The 16,905-nt window shown below is 48.3% G+C and overlaps 1 protein-coding gene across 5 annotated transcripts; it reads right to left on the bottom strand.

The window, feature by feature from the left end:
* Nucleotides 1-653: 653 nt before the first annotated feature.
* On the bottom strand, nucleotides 654-14,282 carry LOC143525429 (uncharacterized). Of its 5 annotated transcripts, XM_077019399.1 has the most exons (6): nucleotides 14,147-14,282; nucleotides 13,575-13,818; nucleotides 12,723-13,418; nucleotides 6,982-10,607; nucleotides 6,574-6,648; nucleotides 654-6,349 (listed from the first exon to the last, which is right to left on the bottom strand). In XM_077019399.1, exons 4-6 carry the CDS (start codon nucleotides 10,539-10,541, stop codon nucleotides 6,100-6,102), a joined length of 3,885 nt encoding a protein of 1,294 aa, XP_076875514.1. In that variant the 5' UTR covers nucleotides 10,542-10,607; nucleotides 12,723-13,418; nucleotides 13,575-13,818; nucleotides 14,147-14,282; the 3' UTR covers nucleotides 654-6,099. The 5 variants fall into 5 exon arrangements, with proteins under 5 accessions (XP_076875514.1, XP_076875515.1, XP_076875516.1 ...); XM_077019400.1 differs by lacking the exon at nucleotides 13,575-13,818; XM_077019401.1 differs by lacking the exon at nucleotides 13,575-13,818 and having other exon boundaries at nucleotides 12,723-13,355.
* Between the last annotated feature and the right edge of the window lie 2,623 nt (nucleotides 14,283-16,905).

Here is a 16,905-nt window from a genome sequence, read left to right as displayed (position 1 = left end):
CATCCAAGGCACTCAATGTCTGTTGAGAGGCAGACCTCACAGACAGGTGTAGAACCCCACCTCTGCAGAACCCCACCTGACTCTTACAACCCGAAAGCATCTGCAAATCAAAGGAGCAACGTTGGCACTGATATGTAAGGTCCGTCTGAAGATGTGGAAAGTGTCCGGGCACTAAAGCGTCTTCCTCCTGGTCTTGATCTAGAAGACCCTGAGCTGTCACCACTGAGCACACCAGTGCTGACCAAATTACAGCATCATCTTGTCAAGTTCAACACGCCCTTGTCATCAGTCATCAGTATTGTGGCAGCCTTTGCTTTCTCTGACTCTTTTTTGCTCTGGCTGTCAATATTAATCAATATTAATCAATATTAATCAATGTTTTTTTACTCCTTTGCATGCTGGCATGATGTCCATCGCCACTCCACGGGGTCAACATGGGCTTGTAGCCCTTCATGGTGTGAGAACATTGTTTCTTTGTGTGGCAGGTTCTTGCGCTACGATCCGCCCTCCCGCACGAGTTGGGTTTTGTTTCTGGCCGCTCCACACACTGGTCTCCTGTTCTTTGTCTTGTTCTGATTTGCTGCTGAATTTCTGTTTGCTTTTCTGTTTAGCAGTTTGCTAACTGGCTTCTTTACCACTTTTAGAATTTCATATTTAAATCTATCAAGAGACTTTGCTGAGGTGGAGCCCTACAACCAGTGCATTAAACCTTCTTCAGTCTTTAGTGGCACGAGACACACTAGCAAATTCCCACCATGTGGCTTTCAGATTCTAAACAGTGAGTCAGCTCCTCCATGTATTTGTCCGTGTGATGTCAGGGTAAAGTGACATCACAAAAAGAGGAATGGCCCCGCCCCCTCAGCTCCCCAGCTCTGCTTACACTCTGACAGTTTTCCTCCATCCACCTACATATAATCTCACTCACTAGTTCAAACATCTTCCTTTCTGTCTGCGTGGGTTTTCATGTGAATTAAATTTCTCCTCTGTAACTGCGCCATTTTGATTACATTTATAGACTCTTCCCCCTTTCCCCTTCTTGTGAATGTATTGAATAACCCTTGTTGATTTTTTTATATGCACACTTTCATTCTGTATCTAGCCCCCATGGTGTACAACCTCTCCATCTTTCCGTGCTGGTTCTTCACATTGCCACTATAAACACCCATCACATCACATCAGTGTTGTTTGGCAGCAGCCTATGGCTTTATGCTTTTGGTGAAGTTTATTGCATTGAACCGCTCAGACGGTTCCATCCAAGGCAATGGCATCAGTACAGTCAAACACACACGTGGCGTCCTGACTCAGGTTCTCCTGCTACACATGATCACAGTTTATCTCACTTTACTGTCAGATAGAATCACTGGAGGGAATGTAATGAGAAATTAAACAAGTTACAGTATTGTGAAGGAGTTTAGAGGAAAGAAAAGACAAACACAGTGATTTCAGGCAGTGTGTTTGTATGTAAGGGTACTTTGAAATGGTTTTGTGGATATTTTGGGATGCGAAATGTGTGTATATTGGTAGTGTGTGTATGTTTGCATTGAACTGTTGATATACGGGGTGTCTGTGCATGTGTAGGAGATCCCTGTTATAGTGTATGGGTAGGAGAACCCTGCTCTGGTGCATGTGTAGGAGAACCCTGCTCTAGTGTATGTGTTGGAGAACCCTGCTCTAGTTTATGTGAAGGAGAATTCTGCTCTGGTTTATGTGAAGGAGAACCCTGCTCTGGTTTATGTGAAGGAGAACCCTGCTTTAGTTTATGTGTTGGAGAACCTTGCTCTAGTGCATGGGTAATCAATTAAATCTTTCCGCGGTCCCGCGGGGGGGGGGTTGGCGAACGTAACACTCAAATGGGTGGTGAACGTAACACTCGTCTGAAAATAAATTCTCCGGTTTAAAATATAGTCTCCCGTTAAAATTTTTTTGGCATTTGGGTCCGTATCCAGTTAATCAGGAATGTGATTGGGTCCGGACAGGACGGCGTTCGGGTCCGGATCCGGACCGCGGTCCGCCATTTGGTTATACCTGCTCTAGTGCATGTCTAGGAGAACCCTGCTCTAGTTTATGTGTTGGAGAACCCTGCTCTAGTTTATATGTAGGAGAACACTGCTCTGGTGTATGTGTTAGAGAAACCTGCTCTGGTGCATGTGTGGGAGAACCCTGCTCTAGTGTATGTGTTGGAGACCCCTGCTCTAGTTTTTTTGAAGAAGATCTCTGCTTTAGTTTATGTGTGGGAGAACCCTGCTTTAGTTTATGTGTTGGAGAACCCTGCTCTAGTGCATGTCTAGGAGAACCCTGCTCTAGTTTATGTGTAGGAGAACCCTGCTCTGGTGTATGTGTTGAATAACCCTACTCTGGTTTATGTGAAGGAGAACCCTGCTCTAGTTTATGTGAAGGAGAACCCTGCTTTAGTTTATGTGTTGGAGAACCCTGCTCTAGTGCATGTCTAGGAGAACCCTGCTCTAGTTTATGTGTTGGAGAACCTTGCTCTAGTTTATGTGTAGGAGAACACTGCTTTGGTGTATGTGTTGAAGAAACCTGCTCTGGTGCATGTGTGGGAGAACCTTGCTCTAGTTTATGTGTAGGAGAACCCTGCTCTAGTGTATGTGTTGGAGACCCCTGCTCTAGTTTTTTTAAGAAGATCTCTGCCCTAGTTTATGTGTAGGAGAACCCTGCTCTAGTTTATGTGTAGGAGAACCCTGCTCTGGTGTATGTGTTGGAGAACCCTGCTCTAGTGTATGTGTTGGAGACCCCTGCTCTAGTTTTTTTAAAGAAGATCTCTGCCCTAGTTTATGTGTTGGAGAACCCTGCTCTAGTTTCTGTGTAGGAGAACCCTGCTCTGGTGTATGTGTTGGAGAACCCTGCTCTAGTGTATGTGTTGGAGACCCCTGCTCTAGTTTTTTTTTAAGAAGATCTCTGCCCTAGTTTATGTGTTGGAGAACCCTGCTCTAGTTTATGTGTAGGAGAACCCTGTTCTGGTGTATGTGTTGGAGAACCCTGCTGTAGTGTATGTGTTGGAGAATCCTGCTCTAGTTTACGTGTAGGAGAACCCTGCTCTAGTTTATGTGTAGGAGAACCCTGCTCTGGTGTATGTGTTGGAGAACCCTGCTGTAGTGTATGTGTTGGAGAATCCTGCTCTAGTTTATGTGTTGGAGAACCTGCTCTTTTGCTTGGCTCTGTCTCCGGTGTGTCTGACTCATTCAACCAAGTTCATTTACAGAGATGGACAGGGAGGTAGAGCTACTGCTGGTGAAAGAAACAGAGGCAGACAGAGAAAAGACTTCAAGATACATGTGTGAGGATGGAGAGAGAGGCAGAGAGAGAAAGCAAAACAGCACCATTGAATTGAACTGAATTGAGTTGAACTGAAAGAGCTGGCCCTTGAATGCATAGTGTGTGTATTTCACATATACTGAAAACTCTGTCTCTCTCTCTCTCTCTCTCTCTCACACACACACACACACACACACACACACACACACACACACACACTCACACCTAAATCAAATCAATATTTGGTGTGACCACCCTTGGCTTTCGAACCAGCATCAGTTATTCTATGTCTACTAAGTCAGGGATTATGTAGGATTATATTCAGGTGTATGATTACACCAAACAGGTTATGATCATCATCATTTTCACATGTAGGTTCAGGTTGAAACATAGTCATTAGCTGAAGCAGAAGCAGTTGTGTAAGAGGCTTAAACTGGGTGAGGAACAGACAAAGTGCTATAAAGCTGAGGTTGTGGAAGACAGTTTTATGTCACAGGTCATACACCATAGCAAGAATGAGCACAGCAATAAGACACAAGGTAATTATAGTCCGTAAGGTCTCTCACAGGTAAAGATCTCAAAGCAGACTGGGGTTTTGAGATGTGCCGTACAAGCTCTTTTGAAGAAACACAAAGAACAACGTTAAAGACCGTAGACGCGTCGGTTGGACAAAGAAACCTAGTGTGGCCTTCTCTCTCAGAAGATGTCCAGCTGTGTCATCAGCTCAGCCGTGACAGAAACCAGAGGGATCCAGCACACCCATCGACTGTTTGGAGATGTCTGGCCAGATGCATTCTTCATAGAAGAATTATGGCCAGGAAACATTTGAGCGTACCTTTGAGGTGGGAACAAGTCCACGCACCTCAACTATACACTGAGAACATTGGGGTGCAGAAAAATGGCACCAGGTCTTTCAATATGGCAGTTTGTATGTCAAAAGTCTGGCCATTTGTACAATAAAGAGTGTCTGTAGTCAACAGTGCAGCATAGTAAAGGTTCCTTGCAAGTTTGGGACTGCAGTGCAGCAAATGGAGCTGGAGATTTGGTCAGGACTCATGGTGTCCTCAACGCTGTAACCATCACGCAGTACCTTCAGGGAGAAATCTGATTGGCCCCAAATTTATTCTGCAGCAGGAGAACTATACCAAACATACCACCAATGTCATTAAATAGTATATTCAGAATAAAGAAGAACAAAGAGTCCTAGAAGTGATGACATGGCCTCCACAGAGTCATGATCTCAACATCACGAGTCTGTCTGGCATTACATAGAGTCTGGGTTTGAGAAAGCCTGTTTCCACAGAAGATCTGTGGTTAATTCTTATAGATGTTTGGTACAACCTTCCTGCCAAGTTCCTACAAGTGTGTTAGTGAACCTAGCAGAACTGATGCTGTTTTGAAGGCAAAGTCTGGTGAAACCAAATATTCATTTGATTAGATTCATTATTGTTCATTCAGTTTGCATTTTTTAAATCGACAAACTATTAACCCTGTTTTCTAAAGCTTTCTTATTTGGTAACACTTTTCACACACTTTTCTAAAACATTAGCGCAGAACCGTGTTTGTGAGTGTGAGTATATATACACACACACACACACACACACACACACACACACACGCACACACACACACACACACACACACACACTGCTGTCTCATGTTACTGACTGACTCACAACCAACACACAGTTATGATGTTCCATAACGATGACAGCTTGATCTCTGCATCCTGTCTCATAGCACTGCCGCAATAATCAAGAATCTGAAAAAATTTATCTGAGATTTTCTATAACACAGCACATGCTTGTTTATGTGTGTGTGTGTGTGTGTGTGTGTGTGTGTGTGTGTGTGTGTGTGTATGAGAAGAAGAAGAGATTCAGAGAGAGAGAGAGAGAGAGAGAGAGAGAGAGAGAGAGAGAGAGAGAGAGAGAGAATATGAATATGTATGGCCTCAATGATAAATTCATAGAGGTTTTATCATGCCTCAGTGAACCCTTCCGGCATGACTTCGTTTTAGCCTGAATCCTTTTGTTAGCTGTAAGACCTCAGATTGTTTGGGGCTTTTGAGACCTCCAACATGAGTGCATTTCCCTCAGGGGCCACTAGGAGCAGTGCAGAGTGCTGGATCAACTGCCTTCTACTGCCTCAGACTGGGCTGGTGCCATGATAACGCGTGGGCTGATGCATTTAGAGCAAAGCACCATGCTAACATGCTGACGTGCTAGTGGCTCGGTGTCGGGTCTGTGTGTTTGTATTAGGACAGCTTATGGCAAAGACCCAAGGGCTCAAAATGACCAACTGTAGTGCATACACGTAAATCTGTGGTTTATTGTTATGGAGTTTAAAAGCATAGAGTGAACAACATGTCCATCTGGTCCATGTGTATGTCCAAACCGGACCTCCACAGACAATCCCAGCCTGCTCAGAGCAAACGCAAGTGGCAAATCCTCAAATCAGCCGCTGTTGTGGTTATCTCCTGCTTCTGGAGTGTGACATGGTGGGAGTGAGTGTCATGATGGCTACACCAGCTCTAGATGACCTGTATATGATGTCACTACTCAGGCGGAAAGACAGAAGCGTCAGAGTGAGAGGTTGTGAGATGGAACACCTTGTGCAAATTCACTTCAGTGCCTCCAGTTACTGAACACTGTGTGATGTCCCTCCGTCTTACTGCAGTCAAACCAGAAAAAAAAAGACCCAGCGGGCCCCGTCTGACCAATGCGGGGGGGTCCAGTTACCCTTCCAGTAGTTAACCACCCTCACCGAGGAGGGGGGAGTCGTTTGGAATGTCTCGGGAAGGGGGTGTCAGACATAGCAGAGCTGGACCTACTTCCTGTGGATCCTTCTTGGCAGCCAACCAAAGAGCTTCCTGTACAGTCTCTTGCCCCGCCCCCCGCCCTTGACCTTGGGCTCCTCACTGACGTCGAGCTGCGTGGACGTCCGGTGCCGGTGAAGGGAGATGAAGAAGGCGAGTGAGTCCATATTTCCTCCCTCCTGCGTCTCCCTCACTGGGGAGTCCAGAGGCTGCAAGACCTCGCTGAAGCCACGCTCCTGTTGTCTGAAATCATACTCCACACTGGGGGAGAGAGAGGGGGAGAGAGAGAGGGAGAGAGAGAGGGAGAGAGAGGGAGAGAGAGAGGGAGAGAGAGGGGAGAATGGGAGTGAGAGGGAGAGCAGGAGAGAGAGAGAGGGAGAGGGAGAGAGAGAGAGAAAGACAGTAAGTGTGCGTCAGGGTCTCTGCACATGTGCTGTACCAGGAGCATGCTGGGAAATGCTGTTAGTTGGTGAAGTGCCACTCACCTGTAAATGATGCATGCAGTCTCCTGGCAGGTGGAGCAGGCGTTGAGGTCCTGACCTGTCCTGAAACATCTGCGTCTACAGAGAGGGAAGCAACAGGAAGAAATGAAGATGAGGACATCATCTTCTCACTCACCTTTCTAAAAGCTCTCAGGAGGCTGTTAAAAGTGCTGAAATGTCTCATAGAGCTGACGAAACAACGCCGTGATGGGAAGAAAAACCTTGACAAGCTTTTCTCTGTGTTTCCCTGAATTCGGTATTCCTCTTACACTTTGATTCCCGCTCACACTCCCTTATAATCTTTGCATTTCCAGTCCCTCTCTCTCTATCTCTCTCTCTCTTTCCCTCTCTCTCTCCCTCTCTTTCTCTCTCTCTCTCCCTCCCACCCCCCCCCCTCTCTCTCTCTCTCACCCTTTGCTGAGTGCGTGGTTCATCTCCAGGTCCTGAATAACATTGAGTAAGGTTGTGATTCGCTCCTGGTTGTTGTGTGAGGGTCTCCTGTAAGGGTCTCTGCTCCAGACAGGAGACGCGGGTGCCAGCAGCTCTTCTGAAGGAGGGTGGTAGTGTAAAAGGGCACAGTGTCCGTTCGGGACGGGCTTGCTGCTGGCTAACACGAGGCTGGCCTTGGACACAGTCACCAGCTCTCTGTGCTGCTCAACGAGACTGCTGGGGTCCTGCGTCAGCTCCGCAGGCACGTGCCGTCTGGACGGAGTCCCCTCACAAGAAGACAGGTGGGGACGGGGCGTCCACTCGGGGTTCGGCCTTCTCTTTCCAGCCACGTCCATTAGTGACTGAAATGCTGGATGCGGCGGGGGGGAGCTGGCTGGTATGGGAGGTCGGCACGGCGTGGGCACGTGAGACGTGCAGGGCGTCTGCACGTGAGACGCACAGGGTGCGCTCCATGCCGCAGGAGCCAGGGGACTGGCGAAAGGCGGAGGCGTGGCCCGCTGGTGTGTCACGTGGCCCCTCCGCCAGGGCGAGGTCATGGCGTCGGGGTGGTGTTCGCGTTCAGAGCGTTCCTCCGTCCTGTGGCCTCCTGCATTTCTGCTGCCCCAGTCTGCATCAGTCACAGGCTTCAGCGCCGCTGCCTTACAGACGCTGGCAGAGCCTGCAGACAGTGCTGACAACTCACAAAGTCTGTTACTCAGCACCTCCGCAACGGCTACTAAATTAGTGCTGGCCTCCGTGTCAAAGGGAGGAGAGTGTGTATGAGCGGGAGGGTCAGACGTGTCTGCCGGGTGGTTAAGGCTTGCTTTAGAGGGCTGTGGTCTGGATGGAGAAACCTCCACCTCTGCTCGAGGAGTTTCCGCCTGGGTTGGATGGCGTTCCGTGGTGTCAGGGTGCAGGTGAGGAACAGGCACGGAGCTGGGATGGACCGGTGGATGGGCGGATGTGTAGGAACCATGCTGATGGTTGGAATGCGAACCATTTTGGGTTTCTAATGTCCCGAGGGTTTCCAAACGCATGTTGGCGTGTGGGAGGCTGTGTTGAGGTTCTGTTGGTGTGTCAATGTGCAGGAGACCACAACGAGTTTCTGTTGGCATGTTGGTCTGTGCAGGAAGGCTAGGAAATGTAGGATGCGAGGACGTGTGTGTGTCTTCGTGTGTGTCTATGTGCAAAAACACGCCGCAAGTCTTGAACGGTGCTTGCGTGTGCGAGGACGAGCTTCGAGGTGGCGAGTTTGAGTTGCCGGTGGATTTGGGATCCGTGTTAAAATGGATTTGCGATCTGCTTTGAAGTTTAGCATTTGGATTTGCATGAGAGAAGAATGAAGATTTCCGATGAGCGTTATGCCGGGTTTCTAAACCACTTGAGAGTTTGACGTCTGGGTTGGGATGTAAGGAGCTCAGATGTTTGACACCTGAATTCAGATGAGTGCACACAAAGCTTTGATCTTTAGCGCTCGCGGGTGGATGTCGAGGGCCTCCCTGCCTGGCCCCGGGGCCCGTGTGCCGTGACTCAGGGCTTCTGGGGTGTCCCCTGCTACGTGTCTTTGGTGTAGAGTGCTCATTTGGGTCTGACGTGTTCATGGATTTGCAAGCAGTTTTATGGCGGCTGTATTGCTGGACTGGGTTAGAAGACTGAAGTGAGTCCACATTGGTGTGAAGATGCATAAAAGGTTTGGAGCGTGTGTTTGAGGGTTCATTACAGGTTAGATTAGGTTTCGGGTGTGTGTATATGGGTTCAGTCCTGTCAAGATCAGGCTTTGACTGTGTGTTTGTAGGTTTTATATTGACTTGATCAGGCTTTATGTGTGTGTATGTGGGTTCAGTGCATGCTAGATTAGACTTTGAATGTATGTGTGCGGGTTCGACACCTGCCAGATTTGACTTTGAGTGGGTATATATGGGTTCAGTAGTTAGATTAGTTAGATTTGACTTTGAGTGGGTATATATGGGTTCAGTAGTTAGATTAGTTGGATTAAACTTTGAGTGGGTATATATGGGTTCAGTAGTTAGATTAGTTAGATTTGACTTTGAGTGGGTATATATGGGTTCAGTTGTTAGATTAGTTAGATTGGGCTTTGAATGTGTGTATGTTGGTTTGATACTGGTTAGATTTGGCTTTAAGTGTGTATACGTTGGTTCAGTGCTGGTAAGATTTGGCTTTGAGTGTGTGTATGTGGGTTCAATCCCTGTTAGATGAGACTCTAAGTGTGTGTACGTGTGTTCGATAACAGCTAAATTAGGCATTGGGTGTATGTACGTGGGTTGGATGCCAGATGGATTAGACTGTATGTTAAGCAGTGTTGTTGTATGGGTCAAAGCTGTGCTGTTTGTGTGTGTGGAGACAGTGACCAAATGGTGTCTGGGTGCGTCGAGTGTGTGTGAAAAAGAAGCCGGACAAAGGTCCGAATGTGTGTGCACGCCCATCTCCTCGGACCCACTGACAACAGCCGTGTATATGTGTGGGCACGAGGTGTCGGAGGCGTGGCTGACTCGCACGTGTGTGTTTGCGTGCGGAAAGGTGACGTCAGCACGTGTCCTGGCCGACTGGTGCCTAGAGAACGTTACCATCTCCTGCGCAGACGACGTGGGCTGGTGGTTGTTGGTGATGGTAGGAGGCTGAACGTCTGCAGGCCTGCTGCGTGTTTCCGTAGCTCTGTGGCTGGTGCATGTCTCCGTGGGGGTGGCGAGTGGACAGAGCGGCGGTCCCGTGTCCTTTCCTGGGAGGACGGAGGCTGCTGGGTGAGATTTAAGACCCTTGGCACAAGTGGAGTTGGGGGAAGTTGTGCCCCTGGTGGTCGTGTATGGAGTTGCGGACGCTCTGTTCTGCCTGCCCCCACAAGTTCTGCAGATCCTCACTGGAAGTCTGTGGAGCGGTGAACATGGAGAGATACTCTTCTTCCCAGAGTGCGCAGCAGGCTTGGGGCGGCATTTATCCCGCCCCTGTGCTGACTCCTCCCCCTCGCTGATGTCACTGCTGATCCCGCCCATAACCTCAGAGTCAACCACGCTCCCATTGGTGAAGCGGAAGTCCTTCCTCCCTTGCGGCTTGCCATTGGCCATTCCCTGGTGCGGGTGAGGGTGGGTTCTGATTGTCCGAGTGCAGCAGTGACCTTTGATATCTTCACACACATCCTCACTGAACTCCTTATCAAGACCCTGAAACGTCACCCCCTTCTTAATCTTTCTCTCCAGCCTCCTTCCTTTAACAAAAACACTCTTTTTTGGTCCTTTCTTGTCCTCTGCATCCGTCCCCCGTTCATCAGGGACGTGCCCATTGGCTGTAGTGCTCACTCTCTTCTCTAAATGGCTGGTTGAGCTGTCTGTCTGTGAGGTCTCCGCGTATGACTGACAGCTGCGCATAGCCGGAGACGTCTGCACGGCGACGTTACACTGGTGAGTCCACGTGAGAGCGGCCACACCGCCCGCCCCTCCACCAGAACTCCGCCAACCGCGCACACCTCCCAGGGCCGGCACACCCAGCACCGGCACGGGAGTGGTCGGATCGGCTGCCCGTCTTCCCATCTCCAGGGCAACTGGCTCAGCAGGACAACAGGAGAGACATCGGGTTGATGGGCCACACTGTTACATCTGCGGAGAAAGGAAGAAGTGAGGTCTGATGGGTACACCTGAAGGGCACCGGCGTGGCACACACGTTTGGAGTGCGAGCCAACAGCTCGGTCTGTGCTGCACCTAGCTGTACGTGTGAATACTGATGAGCAAGTTTCCCTTCAGAATGAAAAATCATTGTAGCATAATAATCAGATAAATTATTATCAGACCTCCCTTGTGGAAACAGGCAAAGTAAATGTGCCATTATAAATGAGGTGACTGATACAGATGCCAATATAGGATTGATAATTACAATGGAGTCAAACCTTCCTACTTCCTAGGGGGAGGAAACCCTGATATGAATAGTGAAATATGAAATCAGGCAATTGTACAAAAAAGTGAATTGGTAGAAATTCAGTTGTAACTGAAACTGTGCACTCTGCACAAATATAGATGATTCAGAAGGATAAGCTAAGAGAAAGTGTGCAGAGAAGGTAGTGCAGAGAGAGAGTGAGAGAGAGAGGGAGAGAGAGAGAGAGAGAGAGAGAGAGAGAGAGAGAGAGAGAGAGAGAGAGAGAGAGAGAGAGAGAGAGAGAATGTGAGACAGGAGGGGGAGAGAAAAGATGATTCTTGGTCATCTCTAAGTGTCTTTATGTCATGGGTTCAGATATCTGTATCTGCCGCCACCACTGGGCCAAACAATCTTGCCTCTCACCCTCTCACCCTAACACAAGGTCTCTCTCACCCTCTCACTCTAACACAGGGTCCCTCTCACCCTCTCACCCTAACACAGGGTCTCTCTCACTCTCTCACCCTAACACAGGGTCTCTCTCACCCTCTTACTCTAACACAGGGTCCCTCTCACCCTCTCACTCTAAACCAGGGTCCCTCTCACCCTCTCACCCTAACACAGGGTCCCTCTCACCCTCTCACCCTAACACAGGGTCTCTCTCACCCTCTCACTCTAATCCAGGGTCCCTCTCACCCTCTCACCCTAACACAGGGTCTCTCTCACCCTCTCACTCTAACACAGGCTCCCTCTCACCCTCTCACTCTAATCCAGGATCCCTCTCACCCTCTTACTCTAACACAGGGTCCCTCTCACCCTCTCACTCTAACCCAGGGTCCCTCTCACCCTCTCACCCTAACACAGGGTCTCTCTCACCCTCTCACTCTAATCCAGGGTCCCTCTCACCCTCTCACTCTAACACAGGGTCCCTCTCACCCTCTCACTCTAAACCAGGGTCCCTCTCACCCTCTCACTCTAACACAAGGTCCCTCTCACCCTCTCACTCACTCTAACCCAGGGTCCCTCTCACTCTCTCACTCTAACACAGGGTCCCTCTCACCCTCTCACTCTAATCCAGGGTTCCTCTCACTCTCTTTAATGCAGGCCACCTTAGGCATGTAGATCATGTATACATTAACACAAACGACTTCATTAAATCTTAAAGAGCAGATGAATCAATGACCACTGATAAACTGACAGTGGTCAGTGTTTCTTGAGAGGAAAGAAATGGAGGAGAGAGAAACTTTAATCAAAGAACAGAGAGGGAGAAATGAAGAGAGACAGAGAAAGCAAGAGAGTACAAAGTGTGAGAATAAGCAAGAGAAAGGAGGAGAGAAAGAGGGGGGAGAGAGAGAGAGAGAGAGAGAGATGCATTAAGGCTATGTACCATGGGGGTGGGGGATATTTGTAAGGAATATATTAAACACTATGGCTGCAGTGGGAAAAGCCTCATCACATTTATTCTGTTTCAGCAATAACTGAGGTGCCCAGCCCTTCCCCCACCTGCAGACCCCCCCCACACACACACACACACACACACACACACACACACACACACACACACACACACACACACACACACACACACACACAGCCTGCAGCTGGGTGTCAACATGCACAGTTGCGCCAGGCGTAGATGTCAGGATGACCCCTCTGGACGCTGGTGGGCTGCGGTCGGCAGAAATGCCCCCAGCTCCCAACTCTCTGTGTGCAGTGGCTGAGCTGCGCGTACCTGCCAAGCGCAGCGCCAGCGTTCTACAGATCCCGCACGGATTAAGACGCAAGAAACTTTGCACCAAAAAAATAAAATAAAAGCCGGACTTTAATCGTGTGCAGGAGAAGGGGGGCGCTGTTCCAGAACTTACCCGCGTGTGCCGAGGCTGGGAGCAGGGAGAGGGGCATCCCGCCGCCCGCCCCACGCCGTCCCGTCCGGCCCACTGCAGCTCCGGGGCTCTGCGGTGCTCTAGGTGTGGGGAGCGCGCCAGCCGCTCGTGGGAGATGAGTCACAGGAAGACGTGGACTGCGTGTAGAGGCGCGCTACCTGTCCTGTCTCACACACACTCCTCCAGCGACGGGCAGGGAGGCAGGCTGCAGCCATGCTGATGGAGGCGGAGAGGGTTCTGAGCAGTCGTCCCCTCTCCTCTCTCCGCCTCTCCTCTCTCCTCTCTCCGCCTCTCCCCTCCCCTCCTCTCTTCTCTCCTCCTGTCGTTTGTTCTCTGCCTGCTGCTCGTATGATTTGATTCGCTCTCACCTTCCCATGCTGAAGCAGCAAAGGCCAGCAGTCTATTCTGTCTTACACCCTCTCTCTCTCTCTCTCTCTCTCTCTCTCACACACACACACACACACGCACGCACACACACGCACGCACACACACACACACGCGTTCCCTCTCTGTCTCACTCTCACTTGCTCTCGCTCTCCCTCTCTTTCTCTCTCTTCCTCTCTCTCTCTTTTATTCCCTCATTTCAGCTGAATTTAGGATGTCTCTGACCCAGCACTGGGTGTTTGAAAGAGGGCAGAGAAAGAGAGAGAGAGAAAGAGAGAGAAAGAGAGAGAGAAACTGAGAGATAGATATAGAGAGAGACAGACAGAGAAAGCAAGAGGCAGAGAAGGGACCATGTGAAAAGAACCAACAGCAAAGAAAAACGGAGCATCAAAACCAAGCAACATTTTCTCTTCACTGTACATACAAACAGTTCATTTCTCTCCTTGCTACCTTAGGTGCACGTTTATCAGACTGCCATTTTTCAGTCTAACGGTTTCCTTGCATTCTGCATGTCCTCAGTCACGTGGATGTTTTTCAGTGGCACAGTGACAGCTTGAACCCAGTTTTGGCAGTGGTGTGGGGTTTTTTAATCGATGTGATGGACAGCAGTGATGGTAGCAGGACGTGAGATCTCTGGACACACGCCGCATCCATCTGGAATGGGTACCAAACCGCAGACCATCTTCCAGATCTTCTATATCATTTACAATATGGCGATAGAAAAAATTATATGGAATAGTATGTCTACTATGACTATGAAGACATTTGTGCATTTGTGAGGTTTGTGAAATTCTGTATGTTAGTAACCTAGTAAACATGATGCATGTTTCAGGCTGTGAGGGCTAAATAACTGACTCCAAATTAGTGCTGTTTACCATGACATAAGAGTTTATATGTAAGATGAGCTTTCACCAATCATGTACATTAACTCTTTGCTGCCACCTGATGGACACTTTCTTTGTGTCATTTTGAATAATCTCATTTGTCTCAGGCAGTTCGGGTTAATAATGGAAATAGTTCACCTTGTTTCGCCGTTGTTCCCGTATCTTGGTAATCATGAATCCTGAGAATGTGGAATGGAGGTTTTGCTCCTCGTCCCTTAACCTGCTGTCTTTGGAACATCAGGGACACTTCTGCTAGATCTTGGTTGGGGCTGTAAAGGAGCAATACGTCATTTGTCCAGTGATTCTTCTCCAAATTATGAAACAGTTATTATACTGACATCTAGTGGCCTGGATGTGTGATAGATATCGTACTAGGGCTAAATCTACATTAAACATGCTCGCGTTTAGGGGGGGGGGGGGGGGGGGGGGGCACTCACTCACTCACTCTTTCACTCTTTTTTTCAGGGACTGCAAAGCAATCGCATTCTTAATCTCATGTGAGCTGCACTCTGCACAAAAAGTGTAGAAGTAAAGAATAATCAATTTCATAAATACTGCTTGCTAATGAATATGAATGTGTGAATTGCATTGTAATGCAGCGGAGCCCGTGTGTTTAATTCCAGTCTTAATTTGCATTCCTGAAAAGCAGCATATGCAAATGAGCTGTCATCATCCACTGCTCTGATTTCTCCCAGTGTTTCTAGCTGTATCCATCCTGCAGTCTGAGACTCGTGTCTTAAAAACATGAGAATGTGAAACAATACAAAATTGAAAACAAAACAACATTAAACAATACGAAATGATATGAAGAAATGTGAAACAGTGTAAAACTGTGAAGAATTACATTTGTAAACGTTTATATTTGACCTTGCATTTGACATTCTGTAATATTTCTGATGATGGTAATCCTCTCATCTGTATTCAGAACGTGATTGTTGGGGTGGAGGTTGTTGAGGTGGAGGTTTTTGGGGTGGAGGTTGTTGGGGTGGAGGTACTGGCACTGGGATGTTCATTCCTGTTTATTTACCCACAATCACTTTCTTTTGCTCCTCCACCTGGAGGTGACACTGCTGTAGTCTGCTCCCCCTCCTTACTCTCATGAACTAGGCCTGAACTGGGTCTGAACTGGGTCTGAACTGATCCTGAACTGGGCCTGAACTGGTCCTGAACTGGGCCTGAACTGGTCCTCAACTGGGCCTGAACTGGGCCTGAACTGGGTCTGAACTGGGCCTGAACTGGGTCTGAACTGGGCCTGAACTGGTTCCCAAGTCCACCATTCCCGCCTGTGAAGTGTTCTGTTTTCACTCTTGGACAGACACATCAGACAAGCACACCAATGACACACACACATCAGACTCAGTGTTCACACACACGTCAGACACGCATAACAGACACACACAGCATTCAGTCACACACCAAAGACACTCAGGGCTCTTTCACGCAGCTTTTATTGCGCGTTTTTTAATTTGTCAATTATAAACCCTAAGATCTAATACTAGGTGTCAAGCTGTAAGGATGTGGTGTGCAGGCAAAAGGTGAGGTGAGCACTGGATGGCTCTGATTGGTGAATTTGGACTACCAAATCATCCCAGTGGGAACTATACATTTATATATACTGTATATATGCATCAAGAATTCAGGTGTTTTCAAGACTTTAGTGCACACTCATCCAAGCTTAAATATTTTCAGCCTTTACCAACACTGTACAAATATGTAATACTAGGAAGAGCAGACTGCTGGTCAGTGTGACGGTTTGGCCAGTCTCACGTGTGCCCACTGTACACGGATGCCATCTCCACCAGTCTCACGTGTGCCCACTGTGCACAGATGCCATCTCCACCAGTCTCACATGTGCCCACTGTCCACGGATGCCATATCCACCAGTCTCACGTGTGCCCACTGCACACGGATGCCATCTCCACCAGTCTCACATGTCCCCACTGTACACGGCTGCCATCTCCACCAGTCTCACGTGTGCCCACTGCACACATGCCATCTCCACCAGCATGTGCCAGCCTGTTGCCCTGACAACCTGAGTGGTGGCTGCCCTGCAGCAAAAGACCTTTATCATCAGTCATCGTCATCCATGTTCATGAATGTTAATCTCCACGTCTCCACTCATGACATTCACGAGTCCGCTTTGGGCCCCGGAGGGGGGACAACTTCTCGTATTTTGCACACATACACATTAAGAAGTGATTGTGGTTCTTGTGGAGAGGCGCAGGGCTGTAGGGCTGGTGGACGTCAGTGGTCCTTCCTCTGCAGGTGCACCTCCTGGTGCAGAGAAGCTCTCTGGCTCTGTTCCCAGGACAAGCCTGCAGCAGTGTGACCAGAATCCCATAGTGCATATGTGCATAATCAGATGCTTGGCAGAAACTGCAAATGCTAACATGAATTAAATAATGTGTGTGTATGTCGTTTAGAGTCTTAATATCCATGTTAGTGTAACCCGGGAAGTCATTGTGCATATTTGAATATATCCAGTATTCAATAATACACAATCTTCACTAAAATTGACTAGTAGGCTTAGGTATGATGTAAAATATTATACACATATTAACATTAACATATTAACTCTGGAACATATTAAGTAGAGACTGGTCTGAGAAAATATAATGCTGCAGTGTTTTTTAATTGCTCAGTACCTCTGTACACATGAGGCTGTCAAAACGTTTTGTTATACTATATACACCAGAACCAGATAAAAACCAGAACTTTATTTAGACCTGCATTTTAAAATCTCCCAGCAGTAGATGATGTGCTGACAGCAGGCTTGACTTCCACACACACTGAGGGACTGAGTTTCTTGTCACAGGTAGACAAAATGTGACGTTTTCTGTTGCTTCAAAGCGCCTGCCCACCAATTTACACTCAGCTTGTTTGGACTGGGCACACCA

This window comes from Brachyhypopomus gauderio, chromosome 10 (genome assembly GCF_052324685.1).
Source record: "Brachyhypopomus gauderio isolate BG-103 chromosome 10, BGAUD_0.2, whole genome shotgun sequence".
Lineage (NCBI taxonomy): Eukaryota > Metazoa > Chordata > Actinopteri > Gymnotiformes > Hypopomidae > Brachyhypopomus > Brachyhypopomus gauderio.
Note: the sequence above shows the minus strand (reverse complement) of the source record. Positions and strands in the feature narration are given on the sequence as shown.